We start from the raw sequence: 18,230 nt of genomic DNA, 5'->3' as shown, positions 1-18,230 counted from the left end.
TGAGCAAATGATCCGGGGTCTAAAGAGGCAATTGGGGTTAGAGGACTAGTCTTCCACGTGTGTAATTTTTATTTTCTAGGATTTTAATTATGTATTTTTTATTTTTTAGTATTTTAATTATGTAATTTTTATATTTTAGGATTTTAATTATGTAAGTTTTATCTTTTAGGATTTTAATTATGTAATTTTTATTTTTTAATGTATTTTTATAATGTAGAAATGTTTTTAATAATTGGAGTATTTAAATTGAATAATAGAATGGTGAGACCCTTGAGCTTGTCCTTAGCTAAGAGCACGGATGTGGGTGTTGTGCTCTTAGCTAAGGACAAGGAGTAAAAGTGGGTCCGGGACCACTTCCGTGCTCTTACCTAAGAGCACGGATGAGGATGCTCTAAGGCCATCTACATCCCTGAATCAATATCGTCTCAATGTCGTCTCATCCCTTAACTATTCATGGGCCCCACTGCACTTTTTACTCCATCTCTTAACTAAAAGACAACACCTACAATCTCACATCTCCTAACCATCTCATCCCTTAACCATTCATTCAATTTCATTTTTTATTTTTATTTCCACCAAATTCAATTAATAATACACACTTCATTAAATAAAAACAAATTACAATTTAAAATCCTAAAAAAATAAAAAAAACACATAATAAATCTTAAAAAAAATAAAAAGACATAATTAAAAATACTAGAAATTAAAAATTGCACAGTTAAATTATAAAAACTAGTACTTCATTAATTTTTAAAAAAAATTTAGAAAATCGATTTTTTTTAAAAAATAATATTTATTGCGTCAGCATGACGACGTCCACCCGCAGGCCGGCGAGGGGCGTCACGCCTCGCGCCAGAGCTGGCCAGCTTCATCGAGGCGGAGGGATACGCGACACGACGCGACGGGAGGGCTGCATCGCTATCTAGATGCTGGATCGTCTCGCCAAGACGAGTCCGAGCCAGCATCGAGATGGCGATGCGGATGCTCTAATTCTTGATATACAAAACCTTTTTTGATTAGACATAAAATAAACTAAATGCAGACGCTCATGGGATTTAATTTCGTCATAAATCTACTAAGATTCTCTACAATACAGCAAGGGAAAAGAAAGGAATAGTTGCATGACGTTGAAAGGTTAAATTACTATTACAGGAGGGGCAAAACGAATATATTAGTAAAATTAAAGAAAATTGTGAATAGATTAAACAATGAACCCCCATTATTTCTATTGACATATCTTGATATAATTCTAACCACCGAACCATCATCCCAAGTTTTTTTAATACAAAATGACCAAATTACCCAATTTCTTAGCGCCATAGTGTTCTTCCGCTACATCACGTTGTACCTTAAGTCAAAATCAACCACGTTATCTCAAATGTACAATCATCTAAAGCATTAAATGAATTGATATAAATGACGTAGCCCTTTTCAAAGAGAGAAGGTCACTACTCACTACGTACAAGTTTCCATCTTTCGTTAGAGCAAATCAGATTGAGATATCGTTCTCATTTTGCTCCGCCGAAGAAATTCGGTCGCAATTTCGTAAGATTTAAGCTTCTATTTTCTTAATTATAGGGGTTTGCAGTTTGATTTCTCCTCGTTGTTTGCTTCTGTTTCTCTGCATTCAATTCCGCCTTTAGTTTAGTTTTCCTGCTGATTACGGGTACAAACTACGAATCTGATGCCTTCGTATCATTGCTCTCTCTCTCTCACACACACACTCCACAGAGGGCGAAGAAGACAAAGTTATTTTGTTGTTATTGTGATTATATGAATTACTTTTTCACTTTATCAAATTTTGGTTCAATTGTCGTTTTATATGTAAAGGTGATTGAGCGTTAGGTTTAGAAAGTTATTTAAACGTTTCCTGTATCTGGGTTTAACTGCATGCCGTACTGACTTGGTGAGCTGATTGAGTTTGAATATCTCAGTATGATCGTGTAGGTTGAATTTTTTTGTTATTTGCAGATCTGATTTTTAGAATTCGGTGATGGGATTCAATAAAGTTTACAAGTCATTGCAGGAGATTTTCCCACAGGTGCGTTTTGGCGTTCCCAACTTTTATTATTTTTGTCAGTCATGATTGTTTCCGGGTGGTACTTTTAGGATGCTTTTAAATTCTCGTATTCTGTTGCGATTCTTATTTATATTCTGAAAATTTGGTTGTTATATTGTGTTTTTTTCCCTAAGAAAGATTAATGTGACTTTTGCGGCTTATCATTTTTTCGGCAACAGATAGATGCTCGGGCTCTTAGGGCTGTTGCTATTGAGCATAGCAAGGATGCTGATGCAGCTGTTGAAGCTGTGCTTGTGGAGATTATACCTTTCTTCTCTGAACGATCGAGACCACATACCCCTTCAACTGGGAGTAGTGCTGTTGGAGAATCATCAGGAGGTATCAAGCTGGAAACTTTATCTGATTAAGATACCCAAACTGTCTTTTGGTCGCTTACTTTCCTATTGAGTTCCAGATGGTGAATTACTGCATATCTGGGGCAGGCCCTGTTGCTGTGGTTCTGTTTCTTGATCCCAATTCCCAACTGCTCTTGCAGGTGCTGTTACCACTGTTCAAACTGCGGATTGCACATCTGTGAATGCTGTTGCAGGAACAACTGATGCCCAAAGCAGTTATATTGCAAATTTTGGATATCAGAAGTCTTTTAGTGATGTTAATGATGGCCATACCGAACCCTTATCTGATACCAATGTTGAACATCATGAACTAGAGGGTGTTATGGCTTACTTGAATTTGTCTGGAAGTGTACATGATAACAACATGCAATTGAAGACTGATATTTACTCTCATGATGAAGTTGCTCATTTGACTAGTACGGATGGAGCAGATACTCTTCAGATTGAAGTGTCAGTAGAACCCAAAACTGACAAGACAGCTTCAAATAGCAGCATCCAACTTGCATCTGATGATGCATGTCATACCATGTGGACCTTGCAAGGAAAAGATTCTGGAAGCATTCAAGATTTGAATATGTTAAGTGAAGGATCAGACTCTAGGTGCTTAGAGACTGAGTTTGATACAACTACCAATGACGTATGTGAACAGGGGAAATCCTATGGAGATGAAGGGACTTGTGTGGTTGGACCTGCTTCATTTATTGTTCGTGATCTAACAGCAAGCCTTCCAGAAAATAATTTTCCGTTGTTAGCACTCCATGAAAAGTCTGTAAATGATTCAGGGGAATTAGATGTAAGTTATCCTTGTAACAGTGCTCCCAAGATGGAAGCTGGTAACAACATCGTTGACTCTGATGATGAGTCTACCTTAAGTGGCTCCATGTCTCAATCTAGCAAAATCCATATGATTGATGCTCTTGCGAATATTATAGCTGATGCAAGAAATAATAAGGTATGATAGAATCAATTTCTTTCTTTTTATTTGAATCTTGATAAAAAATCTAATGTTTGAAATGATTATCTTTCCTTTTTTTGACCGATTTACTCTACATTGTTGTATCTATATGCCCTTATATTCATTTTACATTAGACATGTATTTCGAGCTTCCAAGTATTATTATTTTAATCTGTGATGTTTTGAGTTACCAATAATCTAATTATCCACACTTTTCATAAAATTGATCAGATGTCTGATACATTTTGCAGAAAATGTTGTTCTCAGCAATGGACTCTGCAGTAAGTTTAATGAGGGAAGTGGAGCTTAAAGAGAAAGCTGCAGAACAAGCCAGAGTAGAAGCTGCTATGGGTGGAACAGATATACTGGTTAAGTCTGAAGAGCTTAAACATATGGTGAAACTAGCAGAGGAAACAAATTCCATGGTTGTATTGCTATTACTGACCTTATCCATTTAGTTTACAAGTATTTAAAGCACTTTGAACTTTCCAAATAAGTAAATGAATGTTTTTAGCTAAATATATTTCCTCTTCCAGCATGCTGGGGAAGTATATGGTGAGAAGGCCATCCTAGCAACTGAGTTGAGAGAGCTTCAGTCTCGTGCACTCTCGTTGTCAGTTGAAAGAGACAAATATCTTGCTGTTCTTAATGAGGTGCTTTTTAGCTTCACTTTCATTTTCAGTGCTAATGCTTCCTACATTTATTGCGTATAGTACTGTGGTAGTAAGTCTACATGCTCAATTGTGTTACAGATTTGTCAGATTGTTATTCTTTATTTTGATGTCCAATTGTTCCTAAAAGTGACTTCTTTTGACATTTTCAAGTTACTTGGTACCTTCCTTAGTAATATTTGTTTTGCAAACTAACAAAAATAGGGAGATGTGGAAGAAGTGCAATGACGACTTCCATTTGTTCCTCGGATAACCTTACTTGAGTATTTCTTGTGTAACATTGTGGGCTCATTCATCTTGAAGCTTTTGCACTATGTAATATTTTCTCATGTGTTAGTAATTTGGATTATTTCAAGTTAAAGCTTCTTCTTTACCTCTTTTGAATTTAACATAAAGTTGTGTGGCTTCATGAAGTGCTCAAGGTTTTTCCTGGGTGTTGTCTTGTACTTACCTCAGGTTTATCTGAAAGTGCTAGTTATTTTAAAATTTTACAACCAACAAAACTTGAGTTGTGTAATGCTTCAATTCATTTTTGAAGAGGTACCAATCTCCTCTATAATATGGGTATGAAACCTTCCTAAGTCCATGTCAAAAGATGATCCTTGTTTTTGGCGATGAAAAGAATAATGCAGCAACCATAGCTTATTGGAGGGATTGGCGACTGTGTGAGAATTATTTTGCTTGCTGCTCGCTTTTTTAGTGCTATTATGAGGATCTTTTGAATTAGACTATGACTTCAGCCAATTTCTTAAATCTGTATAGTTTGGATATGCATCTCAACATCTGCCTAACATTGGTTCCTTTTTAGCTACATCAATGTATCTTAGGCTTTACATAATAAATTACTCCAGATATAATCCTATACCGTACACCATATTTTTATTTCTTACATGTATACTATTAGCTTATATCTGGTGCTAGCTAACAAGGTGAACAGAATCATATAATTCCTCAATGGTTGATCATTGTCAATTTGTCACAGTTATTTATATTTTCTGCTGCAGATGCAACAAACCTTGGAGGTGCGATTAACTGAAGCTCAGAATGTAATAAAATATGCTGAGCTAGAAAAAACAGAAAAGGAAAATGCTGCAATGAAAGCCCTTACTGAGCAGGAATTGATTATGGAGAAAGTGTTGCAAGAGTCAAAGATCCTAAACCAACAAGCAGAAGATAACTCCAAGGTAAAGTGACTTGTCTCATATTTGTTGTACTTAAATGGTGATTGGTATGTTTGCTCCCAATCCCATTGATTGGATGAAACTGGTAAGTACATTTTCTTGTTGAAGCACCATTCTCATCGAGTCAAAATGACTAATGGTTATGATATTTTTACATAAATAATGCTATATACGGAGTAATATTATTCCCTCATATTTAGAAAAATAGTTTGACAACTAGTTTAAATAATTTAGGGAAAATATCACTTTGTCTCATCGTTTGTTGCCAACAGCATATGTGTCCCAACGTAAGTACAATTAAAAAAAGCACTCAATTTTTTAAAAAATTCAAGTTTGTGTCCCAACAAAAATAATCCAGCACCTGGATGATGTGACATGCTGAAATTCACATGTGACATCTCTTGCGTTTCCACAATAATATGATGTGTGTTTGCGCTCGATAACCCACATAGTATGTTCTGGAGATGTTCAAATTGGGCTTACGATGATTGCAGCAATTGAGGACATAAGAAAGGCCACATGTAGCTCCAGCGTGCCACATTATCACTTGGGTGGCAGAAAATTTTTGGGACACAATCGTGAATTGTCAAAAATGTTGTGCACTTATTTGCAATTATGCTTAGGTTATGGTGTATCTGTCGTCAGTGGTGTATATAACATTAAAAATAATTGTGCATTTGATAGGAAACCACTATTAATTTTGTAGAGATCTGATTTAAATTTTTTACAATGGCATTCATAGGAAAAAAACAATAATTTTCTAAAACAAAATCAGGAAAAACATCTCACTGTCATTTATCTATTTATCTTTCTAAAAGTAGTGGTATTTATTTGATTCATATGTAAATTAATTTGGACATAGGAATGCTAAAATGCTTTTTTACCATTGTAACAACTCCATTGTTTCTTGAACTATATTTCTAATTTATCTTGTTTTTATATATGTTGCAGTTGCGCGAATTTCTTGTGGACCGTGGCCGTGCAGTAGATACGTTGCAGTAAGTTCACATGTTCTTAACAAATCTTTCTTCCCTTATCTGCTATTATTATACCAGGTTGCTGACCACCCTTATTTTTTATCTGCAAATGTTATCCTGGTGCTGTATATTCCATAGGGTTATTATTGAATATTTTTTTGCTCATCGAAACCTTACTTTGAAGAGGAATAGTATTAATTTTGTGTGAGCCCCCAACAAAGGTGGTTATCATTGTTGAAGTTGGAGTTGGTGGGTGTTTGTTTTGTTGATGTGACTTTTTTTATACTTGGTGGGTATCAATGTTGGTGGTAAATGCCCTAATAGTTTCAGAATCTTTTGCTAGTGAAGTTGCTCGATTTCTTTTGGATGTCCATAGCATATAAGTCATAACAATTCCCAAGCTGACGACCCTCTTTCCTTTTGTTCCAGGGGAGAAATATCTGTTATATGTCAGGATGTGAGGATGCTGAAGGAGACTTTCGATGAGGATATTCCATTTAGCAAGTCACTCTCATCCAGCCAGACCAGCTGCATCTTAGCTTCATCTGCTTCATCTTCAAAAAGCTTGATTCGGGAGCAGGTGGACTTACTTCCTGACGAAGGAACTGAGTCACTGGACACTCGAGACAAGAAAGGAACTGCTTCTTGTTCGACGGAAAGCTCATCTCAAGATGAAGCTGCTGGGAATGATGACAAGGCACTTTCAGACGACGAGTGGGAAATGTTGCTTGCTTGAGTTTGCAATCCGTCCATATCTTTCACTTCTGATACTTCAGCATCTGCTTGGTTTTGTTTATTAGCTATTAAGATTATGTGGAACCTTAAACGCCTGAAAATTAAGTGATTGTGCCTCTACATTTTGTTCATATGTAATATAATAAAGCGCAAATTTCCAGGTGTTCGTTTTCACACTTTATTCTTTTCAGTTTCTATACAGTGGTGCTAGAAACCCTGAGATTAGGGGATAAGAAAGCTTCTTAGTGTGATAAGTTATTTGGCTTTGAAATAAGCCTCATGATTAGAAAATTATTTGGCTTTTATCAGCCTTGTTAATAATCAGGCATTCTAAAGTGATTGATCAAGGTTTCTAGATTTATTTATCGGCTTCAGAATTAATCAGAAAAACAAAGTACAGAGTCATCATAGACCTATACAACAACATGCCGCCAAGGCCAATATTATCTCAAGTAGAAATATCAAGAAAGGCAAAATGGTAGAGTTCCAGTCCCTCAAGGTTTTACATCTTGCACCTAAATGCTTCCCCGTTGATGATGCAGCATGAAGTTTGCCCGCCTTGCCTCAACGACATTTGTGGATACGATCAAGTTCCAGAGCCTTTTGTATGTCACCCTGCAATGCAACACAGAAATTGGCAGTATCAGTAAGGGAAAGAGGGGTGTGTGCGCACGGGGGGGAGAGAGAGAGACCGCGATAGCCGCTGGGGAGGTTGTTGTTCCATAACGATTGATGACATGTCCATCTCTGTCAACAAGAAACTTGGTGAAATTCCATTTGATGCTACCCCCAAAATGCCCTTTTTTATTTGATTTCAGGAACTTGTAAACTGGTGCTGCATTTGCTCCATTCACTTTCACCTTTAATTATGAGGCAATGACACTGTCAATATACAAAAATATAAGCACAAGACAACCTCGTGAAGTAGTATATAGCAATGCTTTCAATTTCCTCACTGTATTGTATATGTAGAGTGACCTTGTGAAATATGGGAAACTCGGCGTTGAATCTTGTGCATGCGAATTGCTCTTCGTCTTGGCTTGATCCCGGTTCCTTCTTCGAGAACTGGTCGCATGGAAATGCCAATATCTCCAAACCTAATACACTCCAAAAAAATTAAACCTTTTCTGAATCAAAATGAACATAAACAAATTTAACAGCAACAGAAATAATTCAGATCGTAAGAGGTCGTACTAATGCATAAAACAGCATACCTTTAGCCTTGAATTGAGTGTAAAGCCCAGCTAACTCGGTGAAATTCGAGTTTGTGCACCTACTGTTTCATCCAACAAAGATCAGTCTCAAGGAAACACCACACCACACGCACACAAAGAATAAAAGAGAGAGAAGACCATTGGGAGGTGACATTGACAATAAGCAACACTTTCCCCTTATATATATCGAGGCTGACGTCTTGACCTTTAGTGTCCTGCTTGCTCCACATTACGAAATAACACAAACTTTTATGTGTCAAAAAACACATGTATGCATACCAGTTGATAATGTTGGAAAGAAATATAGAAGAATCAAGGAGAAAATCCGGCTTAATCTCTTCGAAAGTGTACAAAAATCAAGATTGGTTTTTATTGATTATAATTGATTTAGCACGTGAATTAGTGAAATCATCTCAATCCAATGCAAGGCAGTCCTATGCTTCATTCAAATATTTATCTTGTGTTCTAACAGATATATGAGAGATAACGAACCTTGACAACGAAATCATGGATGGATCCCTCTGTGATTGATGATGAAGAATTCCCCATGGAGTCTGTTGTTATCTATTGTTTCTCTTACAATGACATTGTTGTTGGGTTGAAAGAGGAAAGGGGGATATGCAAACAAATTTTTATAATCAATCTCCGGGGGCAGCTATATCATTTTTTGCTTACTTGTGTAATATGTATGCATATGTAATGTGTAGTCAATGTGTATTGGTAATCACAATCCTATGTATGTATATGTAAATTGTAATGCGTGAATTGCAGTGATACACAATCTTATACATGTAATGTGTGAATCAGTGAATATGCATTAGTAATCCCGTGATACACGCACTCCATAAAATCACAATATTGAAATCCAATAAACCTTCTATTTCGATTTTCGAACATATTGTTAGGATTGTACTCTAACGCCATGAAATAGTAATTTTTGCATCCGATATTATTTCTAAAATCCAAAACCAATTCAAGGTTACACACATCAATTTTCAAGTGTCCATAAATCAATAGTATGATGTTATTGGAGATGATGTGATATGATATGATATTCAGAAGTTTCTGCTTGGAAAAGGGGAATTTCTCTGGAAACAAAACATAGTTTTTCACAGCAGCCATTAGCTAAGAAAAGTTGCATACAAGTTAGAAATTCTTACATACATCTTCATCTACATAAATAGCTAAGAACAAAATGCATAGTTGTCTGAAGAGATTTACATAGAAAATCAGCACAACTCAGTCTCAAACTTGAGTGAAATCCCCATGCTGAAGAGTTCTTGGCAAAGCAACTTAGCCCCATAAGGCACATTCACCCTCACCACATCTTCCACAGACTCGCAGAATCGACAGTATGGGCCACGAACCTTCTGACCACCAAACACTGATCGCTGGATCACACCAGCCATGTTCTTGCACTTCCTGCATATGTGCATCTGTGATGAATCGCTGAGGGTGAATAGACGCTCATGTAGATTGGCTGCTGCACCATGGGCTATAAGGCAGTCTCGTTCCATCTCACCAAATTTAATTCCACCAAAGCGTTTCCTGTCAGCAACGGGCTGACGAGTAAGAGGGTGAACCGGCCCGGTATTTCTGAACTTCACCTTGTCCTCAGCCATATGAGTAAGACGCTGGTAGTATGTTGGCCCCATAAAGATGAGAGATTCAACCTTTTCACCTGTACGGCCATCATATACTCTTTCCCCGCCCCATCTGGAATATCCGAGCCTGACAAGATGCCGTAGTCGTTTAAGTTGGAAAATATAGATATCAAGGGAAAGACAATTCTATATAGAAAGTTAGAAACCTTTTTCTCAGGTTGTCTGATTATGGGAAGTAGATCTTCAAACTAGCACTAATTTAGAAATCTGACTTACTTATAATGGATCAATATATAATCAACTTTTTGAAACGACAGTCCTGATTAATAAGCATACCTTTTTGGCCCTAACATGATGTATTCAATAGCCAACGATGAAATGCAAAAATTGGGAGTCAGATGGAATTATATTTATAAATAAGACGGTACTTAGGAGCAAAGAATCAGTTATGAAGTCAAATATTATAAAACTCCACCATTAAAGATAAATACCTGTGAAGTTGGGTGGTTATATCTTCAACTGAAGGAGTGGAAAATGGGGTCGCATATTTTAGTCCACCTCCAAGTGCAATCCCTTTGCCAAGGGCAGCTTCCAGAAGTTGTCCGGGTGTTTGTCGAGAAGGAAACGCATGTGGGTTTATCACAATATCTGGAACTATTCCTTTTATGGTAAAAGGAAAGTTCTCCTGAGACTCCAGAAACCCCAGAACACCTTTCTGCCCGTGCATGCTCGAAAATTTGTCCCCCAGGCATGGAGCACGAACCTGGGCAGAGCACAAGTGTACCCAGAAACAAGACATGGGAAAGTTAAGAAACTTAACACAAAGTGTATAAGGGATTGGGTCAGTGTGCTCGACCACAAAAATGCATTCTATATCCAACATATACGTAAATAGCAGTAGTAATCCCTTAAAACAGTGCATGCGTCTGAGCATACTTTGAATGCATTGTTGAGGTAAAGAGTGTATAAGGAAGTTTTAAATAGGAAGACACAGTGTAATTAGTACTTACTGAGCTGGAAAAGTGTATCATACTATTTAGCATCTAATTTCATGGAGTTACTGAGGCCAAGATTTCTATATCATGCTCACAAAAACAGCCTGCTCCTAGAAGGCAAACAGGGTCATAGAATACAAATCTCAAAGAGCAATTCACTAGGTGATCCCATAATAGAAATTGTAAAAGGTAATGTTTTAGGTAGAAATACTCCAATATCTGTACAAATACATACTCCATGGTATGACGCCAGAGAATCAGCAAAAGAAGCAGATAAATGAAGAGAGTATCCAGAGAGCAATAATAAAGTAAAGGGAAATACCACCAACTGACACTAGGAGAATACACAATTACAAGAAGTATATTTCAAGTCAAATAGTGTGAACAAGCAGAAACTGTATGCACAGAAGCAAAAGATTTTTATGCCTTAGGCAATTACATTCCTCATAACAGATCAACATTTCTAAATGCCTTTTTGTTTTTGTCATCTGCTACCTTTTTTGGAGAGAGAATGTGGGGTTAAAGTTCTGAAATATAAAATTACCTGTCTCAAAGACACAACTGCAAAGTTCTTTCCCTCATCATTGGCTGACAGCACAACCTTTTGAACCATGCCCCTTTCAGTATGCTTGAGCTTGATGCTATGATCAACCCCTGAAGCAGCATGCTTTCCAATGACTATGTCACCAGTTTGGAGATTTGCACCAATAAAGGGAAAGCCATCATCATCAAGGCTGTCAACACGCCCTATCTTGCTTTGCATCTTCCCAAAACTAACAAACTCATCAGTCTTGGTTCTTTTCCCCACAGCTTCTGAATTTTCAACCTCGGCCTTGTAACTCCTAACATGTTCAGTTCTGAACATGCCACGCTCTAAAGAAGCACGGTTCATCACAAGTGAGTCTTCTTGATTATACCCAAGATGAACATTAACAGCCACAATAGCACACTGGCCGTTGAAGAAGTCAGGTCGCGGCATCATCCCTTTGTGATGCTCAGCATACCTAGACTTCCCAAGGCAATCTGAAAGCATGGTTCTGAAAAGAGACCTCTGGGGATAGTACAGCTGATGGGAGTTTGTATCAACTCGAATGCTAGGATTTGTGGTCGAGTACCCAATGGCTTGCTGAGAGTGCTTAGCAGATTGGTAAAGAACTCTCCTAGCATGATCATGGTTGGCAAACGGAATTATGCCACAGCTTAAACCTAGAAGGAAAGAACTATCAAACTCACAGTGGGTATATTTCACAGGTGGGTTATCTAGTTCGGCAGTGAACAGGTAGTCAATTCCCCATGCAGTTTGACAGTCTTCTTCCTCTTCCGGTCCGATCAACTCAACTATGCCATTATTAAGAAGAGATTGAAACAAAAACTCTCCTTTCAAATCTTTGATCTTTTTCAAGTTCTGGACAACAAAGAGAGGTCGCAGTATCCTTCCAGCATCAGCAAATATACGCACTTCACCCTGATGCTTGTCTCTTTTGATCTCAATCTGCAACAGACAACAGGAATTAGTATCCAAGAAATACCATAATACAGATACATGTCCCTACTTAGAAGGAAACTGCTGGAAAGCTCAATCTAACAATAGTACAAAAATATGTGCCATGTTGAAACCTATAGACTTACACACACTTGGAAGCCATAAAGAAAGCATAAAGAGGCATTATTTTTATGTTTTCAGCTTTTAATTACTATCTGGATTCAGGATGCTTCAGATTAAAAAAGAGAACCATCTCAAGATAGAACCAGAATACTATCAGGCATATCTAAAGTTGATGAAATTGTATCATAAGAGACAGAATGCAGACAAGACAGCACTACGGATCCAATAGCACAGATGATAAAGTTAATGAATTTGCAACTTGTATGGGCAATTGAGTGATTACTTGAAAAAATAAAAATGATAACATATTTGTAAAGCCAAAGTCAGCAAGTCTAACTTATTCTGGGCTTCCGGAATGATTAAACCTTCAACAACTTTGGGACGTGATACAATACAACACATATATCATCTGCCACATAAATGATAGAAGAGAAGATTATATGAGTTTAAGACCACCTGATCAGGTATTTCCATTTTGCGTCTCTTGCGTCTCAGCTTAGCAACAAATGATGAAGAATCTTTGCATACTCCAACCCAATCTCCATCTAGAAAAACTTTGTGCTTTCCATCAAGCAAACAAGAACCATCATCGACCAAATTCTCCATTCCACACTCATGAAACCTCTTTAGAATGCTTTCTAGTTCCAGGATTTTAGTACTGACAAGACCCAGGCTGGCCAGATTCTTAACTAGACCACAATTTTCTCCATCTGGTGTAGAGAGAAAGCAGACCTTACCCCAATGAGATGGGTGCCTGCAGTAACCATTTCGACAATCATAAGATACTTATTTTCATACCAAATATAAGAATGCTGATACACACTCCTTATAATGAAATAAAACAGAATATCACCACTTGCGACATAATTAAATAAATGATAAATCACCTATAACTTCAGGATATGGCTCAGAACAGGTCCAGTTAGCATATTAGAGTTAATAAGGCTCAGCCTTAAAGAGAATAATAAAATTTGCTTTTGTTACTGAACATAGGGCAAGAAATTTCTATTCATCACTAGCTTTTAGGTGATAATGAAAACTTACGGGTATCTAGCATCACCGACTCTGCCTGTGTATGAGACCTGCTGTCGAGTTCTTCGCATATCACAGACTGCCTGCAAGGGATTTGTTCGCCTCAGATTAGCAACTACACCAGACATTCTTTCCATCCTCTTGTAAGGGTGCACCCAAGCTCCGGTTGAGAAGGCTCTGGAAAGACCATTGGTGATTATTGAGGCATCAAAGTAGTGATCGATGGTCTGCACCTCCCTATCTTTGTACAGGTCTCTCTGTATGGCTTTCACCATTCGCCTCTCCGCATGTTTAATGTGGACCCTCAGTTCTCTTTCAAGGAGTTCACCTGCCAACTCCACCCTCTTGTTCCTAAAGTCATCTCTATTGTCAACTTTGCGGAGCCCTCTGTAAGCCTCCAGCAGGCACTTGACCATATAGGCAAGAAAAGAAGCCTTCTGCCTCCGGCTCCTCAGATTGGGAAAGAGATAGGTATCAATCAAATCATCCACTGTTTCTGTAGGTGGAAAATTGCAGCCCTGCATCAGTTTCTTGATGTGCTCAATAGCATTGCCTGCCTTACGGAAACCATCAAATTTCTTATCAGCATCATATATCGATGGCACGAGTATATTTGAAATTGCAGAGTTTTCATCAGTGTCCAGACCAATCAGCTTAACCACCTCTCTATCATTTGGAACACCCAGAGCAAAGAACAAAAGCCAAATAGGAATCTCCGTGACATAAAAGTAGGCAGTGAGGATCTTGTCTCCAGCTATCAAATGCTCCACTTTTGGAATCAATTTTATATACACTCGATTCCTTTTTGCCACTGGACGATATGCAACTGTCCATGTAGGATCCTTAGCCACCCACAGCCTTTTAAGGCATATTTGCTCCTGAGCAATGAATGTCTACGACAATAGTTGAAGACTATATCAATAACTTTAAGCTAACAGAAAACAGAAAGACCTTTGTACAACTTAAAATTTCAAAGGGTTGTAATAATAAAGTAGAGTGTAGCAAAATATCAACAGTAACAGATTATGCCAACAACGTAGGCTACTAAGATCAACCAAGTCATGGTATATTTAGTGACTATAATGGAATTTCCAAGGTGTTACTGAAGTTATCTATCAGTTGGAATACGAGACAGAAATAATAAGATTAAGCAATACAAAAAATCAGATTTCAATACTTTCTACTCACTATCACATTTCCCAACTAATAATTAATGAAACAGTGACACCTAATAAGTCTTACCTTCTCAGCACCCTTGATAACAAAATAACCCCCTTGATCAAATTCACAATCTCTTTTTTCTTTACCATCAGGTTCAGGTGAACTCATCCAGCATAAGTCCGATTTCACCATGACAGGGAGTCTCCCAAAGTTAACATCAGTCTGAGTCTCACTCAGTATTGTCTTCTCAACAACTATATCTACACCAGTTTTGAATTTGTCACTTCTCGAGGGGCTTTCTGTGTACACCTGAAATATTGAGATTATCAAAACAGATTGATATCTGAAAGAACATAAGAGAAACAAAATAAAGATGGTGTTAGAATGCCACCTTCATTTTGTTGCTCCTCCAAATGGAAATAAACTAAAAGGTTTGCGAATACTTATGGATATCTACAAATTAGCATGAGTTTGTGTTGCTCACTTAGCTGAGATCCTAGTCTACACTGTTCCATTGGTAAAGTAAAGCAACTAAAGTTGTTTGGAATTGGAGCATCAAAACACTTGAGTGTATGAGAATGAAACCAAGAATCTAATTGCACGGTAAATCAACTACTTACTAGTTACTAGTATATTACAATGAGTTAATCCAATACGCAAGTGGATTTCCCTAACACCCATAAAAAAGCTATAACATTTATGAACCCTTAACTATTATAAAATCGAGTACTAACCACATTAAGTGGAGAATCGGTTGCTTAACTCGGAAAGCTAGAAAATAAAACACACTGCAACTGATCTACACAACCACAGAGGAATATACTACAATGAAGAAGAAAGAAACCACCTATTACCTGAAGAAAAGTCTCAACTTTAATCCTGGATGAATAGGTCATATTTTGAAGATGTGCATGCCTGGGCAAAAGCTCCAAAAACTCTTTAGCACCATCAACCGAAGAAAACTTTTCACCGGTCCAGAATGTAGGGCGATCAAGTGTGACTTTTCCAAACCTAAGAGTTGCACGTCTCCACTCACCATCTCCTCTTTTTGTAGGATCATATCCAGGTTCAATCATAATCTCCCCAATGGATTCAAAGACTTGTTGGATCCCATGCTTAACAAAGTCATTGTAAGAATTGATCTGGTGGCTAATTAAACCATATTTCTCGAAGAACGCCGTTGAAGCCTTCTTACAGAACCCTTTCAAGAAGCCTTTGTCCAGTTCTTGCAGGGCACAATCCACCTCATCTTCAGAATCAGAATAGTTGAAGTCTACATCATCATCAAATTCCATTTGTTTCGACCCATTAGAAAATTTATCCTTGACGCCGCTAGGTCCTACTTCATTTATAAAATCCCACCCATCCATCTGTATGAGAATCAGATGAACAAATCAAATATCCGACCAATTTTTTGTCCTCAATATTATAAATATGGAATGGGAAAAGTCCATCACGAAAGTTATATATACTAGTATTTCAAACAAAGTCACACTGTCACAGCAAATCGCACAACCCACTAGTGAAAGTATACCAAAATCAAAACACCCGAGCAATTCCCATTTCCCACAACCACACAAAAAAATCACAGTTTCATCATCCTCGTGCAACAGAAGCATAGTATGCGACATGCATTTCACATTCCTACACAAATACTTGGATAATTTTCTAGCTGAAATATACAACAACAACAACATCAACATCGAAAACACTTCAAGTCGATGAACGATCACCAAAGAGAAAACATACCTTGATTCCAGAGTATTTGCACCGATTATTTTCACAATTTTGGGGTGAGTTTTTTTCAAATAAGCATAGCAAGTGCTTTTAGTTCAGTACTTGGGCTGTTGGGAAGCGTGAGCTTTTCTCCTGAATCCACATAATTATTATTGGAATTTGTAATTTAATGGTCAATATATAGAAAAGTGAATATTGAAAAGTTAGAAAAATGTCGATTTATTTTTCTAGCAAACGAAAATTGGGAAAGCTAGATTCGCTTCTAGCGACAATAATGAGTGTGCGATTCTATAAGTATCAATTAAAATTTTAAATTGAAATTTAAATGTTGATTTATTCATTTTTCTGTAGTGGGAAGATAATTAAAACGTTAGTAATGAAGTGCCTGATCGCATTCAATTTAGTCACTATAAGAAATTGCCAAATTGGACTAGGCCAAATTTGGACCTATAGTTGGAGCATTATCTAATTGATTTTAATATGGATTTTGATTTGACAATTTTCGATACTACGAATTTCGTTAGTTAATGGATTATTATCAAGTTTTACTTTTATCGTGTTTCTTAAATATGGTAATCGAGAGACTTATAGAAGGATTGATAAGACGTAGTTGATATTGAGAGTAGAGAAAAATATGTATGTATTTTTCTTGTGTATTCCAAATGTTCATTACCCTAATATTTATAGGGTGAATGAGAATATTCTAGTACATCATTAAATGTAAATTGGTACTCTACATAGCTTAGGAACTCTACACTCTTGGAACCTCCACTTGCTTAGGAACTCATCTTCAATAAATGAGCAACGACTCTTTTGTCTTTCCAACACTCCCCCTCAAGTTGAGCAACGGTATCTCCAATGCTTAACTTGTCAAGAAATTCTTTGAAGACTTTAGGACTCATTGCCTTCGTCAATATGTCTGCAAGTTGCTCCTCAGATCGGACAAATGGGAATTCGACAATGTCACTCTCAAGTTTCTCTTTTATGAAGTGACGATCGACTTCTACATGTTTAGTTCTGTCATGTTGTACTGGATTTTCTGAAATGCTGATTGCCGCCTTATTGTCACAAAAAAGTTGACTTTTCCGTGTAGGTGGAAAGCCAATTTCTGTTAACAATCTTCTAAGCCAAAGTATCTCCATCAGACTACTGATCCCTCGAAATTCGGCTTCCGCACTTGATAGGGCTACAACTTTCTGCTTCTTGCTCCTCCAAGTGACTAAGTTACCTCCAACAAAGGTGAAGTACCCTCCCGTGGATTTCCTATCGACGGGGTTGCTTGCCCAATCGGCATCAGTGTACCCATCAATTTCCAAATCTTCCTTCTTCTCTAAGAATACCCCATAACCAGTTGTTCCTTTTAAATACCTCACAACTCTCATGACAACATTCATATGATCTTCCTGAGGCTGATGCATGAATTGACTCAAAACTCCAACTGCATATGAGATATCAAGCCGAGTATGAGCAAGATAGATAAGTTTTCCTACTAACCGTTGATACATTTCACGATCTGTAAGCGTAGCTCCATTCACAATCTTCAACCCATGGTTAGGTACCATTGGGGTTTCAGCAGGCTTGCAGTCCAGTAGGCCCATTTCGGCTAACATGCCGAGTACATACTTCTTCGGCCTTAAAAATATTCCGTGCTGGGATCTCAACACTTCAATTCCTAGGAATTACTTCAAAGCTCCCAAGTCCTTCATTTCAAATTCCTTGAAAAGGTTCTCCTTTAGATTTTGGATCTCTTCGGCATCATCTCCTGTTATGATCATGTCGTCAACATAGATGATTAGACATGTCATTTTTCCATTTCTCGTCTTCAGGAATAGTGTGTGATCTGAATGGCTCTGTTTGAAGCCATGTTTGAACATCGCCTGACAAAATCTTCCAAACCACACTCTGGGGGATTGTTTTAACCCATATAGGGTCTTTCTTAGTCTGCAC

General features: G+C 37.5%; 3 protein-coding genes and 1 pseudogene across 4 annotated transcripts; 2 read left to right on the top strand and 2 right to left on the bottom strand.

Moving 5' to 3' along the window:
- Positions 1 to 1,402: 1,402 nt before the first annotated feature.
- Positions 1,403 to 7,097, top strand: LOC125207191 (uncharacterized). 2 transcript variants are annotated; one of them, XM_048106431.2, is made up of 9 exons: positions 1,403 to 1,545; positions 1,972 to 2,041; positions 2,239 to 2,398; positions 2,556 to 3,367; positions 3,622 to 3,795; positions 3,907 to 4,023; positions 5,046 to 5,225; positions 6,174 to 6,220; positions 6,629 to 7,097. In XM_048106431.2, the coding sequence occupies exons 2-9, from the start codon at positions 1,994 to 1,996 to the stop codon at positions 6,933 to 6,935; spliced, it is 1,845 nt and encodes a 614-aa protein (XP_047962388.2). In that variant the 5' UTR covers positions 1,403 to 1,545; positions 1,972 to 1,993; the 3' UTR covers positions 6,936 to 7,097. The 2 variants fall into 2 exon arrangements, with proteins under 2 accessions (XP_047962388.2, XP_088917083.1); XM_089060957.1 differs by lacking the exon at positions 1,403 to 1,545 and adding an exon at positions 1,888 to 1,906.
- Positions 7,098 to 7,544: 447 nt separating this feature from the next.
- LOC125207192 (putative phospholipid hydroperoxide glutathione peroxidase) lies at positions 7,545 to 8,774 on the bottom strand. The gene is given in 6 exon segments (XM_048106432.2): positions 7,545 to 7,589; positions 7,591 to 7,794; positions 7,913 to 8,031; positions 8,149 to 8,210; positions 8,287 to 8,363; positions 8,641 to 8,774. Coding segments are annotated over 6 exon segments (564 nt in total). The 5' UTR covers positions 8,698 to 8,774.
- Positions 8,775 to 9,210: 436 nt separating this feature from the next.
- Positions 9,211 to 16,453, bottom strand: LOC125207190 (DNA-directed RNA polymerases IV and V subunit 2-like). Its single transcript, XM_048106430.2, has 8 exons — positions 16,296 to 16,453; positions 15,401 to 15,916; positions 14,628 to 14,855; positions 13,398 to 14,278; positions 12,810 to 13,107; positions 11,292 to 12,239; positions 10,244 to 10,515; positions 9,211 to 9,879 (listed from the first exon to the last, which is right to left on the bottom strand). The coding sequence occupies exons 2-8, from the start codon at positions 15,914 to 15,916 to the stop codon at positions 9,378 to 9,380; spliced, it is 3,645 nt and encodes a 1,214-aa protein (XP_047962387.2). The 5' UTR covers positions 16,296 to 16,453; the 3' UTR covers positions 9,211 to 9,377.
- A 688-nt stretch (positions 16,454 to 17,141) lies between these two features.
- LOC148923307 (uncharacterized) lies at positions 17,142 to 17,731 on the top strand (annotated as a pseudogene).
- The last annotated feature ends 499 nt before the right edge of the window (positions 17,732 to 18,230 follow it).

The sequence above is a fragment of the Salvia hispanica genome, chromosome 6 (assembly GCF_029641045.1).
Source record: "Salvia hispanica isolate PSC_SH4W2 chromosome 6, Shi_PSC_v1, whole genome shotgun sequence".
In the NCBI taxonomy this organism is placed as follows: domain Eukaryota; kingdom Viridiplantae; phylum Streptophyta; class Magnoliopsida; order Lamiales; family Lamiaceae; genus Salvia; species Salvia hispanica.
Note: the sequence above shows the minus strand (reverse complement) of the source record. Positions and strands in the feature narration are given on the sequence as shown.

Bases quoted from the DNA above. Each gene is read 5' to 3' on its own strand.
- LOC125207191 (XM_048106431.2), top strand. From the start codon at position 1,994: ATGGGATTCAATAAAGTTTACAAGTCATTGCAGGAGATTTTCCCACAG. The intron at 2,042-2,238 runs GTGCGTTTTGGC...TTTCGGCAACAG, and splicing joins TGCAGGAGATTTTCCCACAG to ATAGATGCTCGGGCTCTTAG. The intron at 3,796-3,906 runs GTTGTATTGCTA...TTCCTCTTCCAG, and splicing joins CAGAGGAAACAAATTCCATG to CATGCTGGGGAAGTATATGG.
- LOC125207190 (XM_048106430.2), bottom strand. From the start codon at position 15,916: ATGGATGGGTGGGATTTTATAAATGAAGTAGGACCTAGCGGCGTCAAG. The intron at 14,856-15,400 runs GTAATAGGTGGT...TCAATATTTCAG, and splicing joins AAGTTGAGACTTTTCTTCAG to GTGTACACAGAAAGCCCCTC. The intron at 9,880-10,243 runs GTATTTATCTTT...GCATCTTGTCAG, and splicing joins ATAACCACCCAACTTCACAG to GCTCGGATATTCCAGATGGG.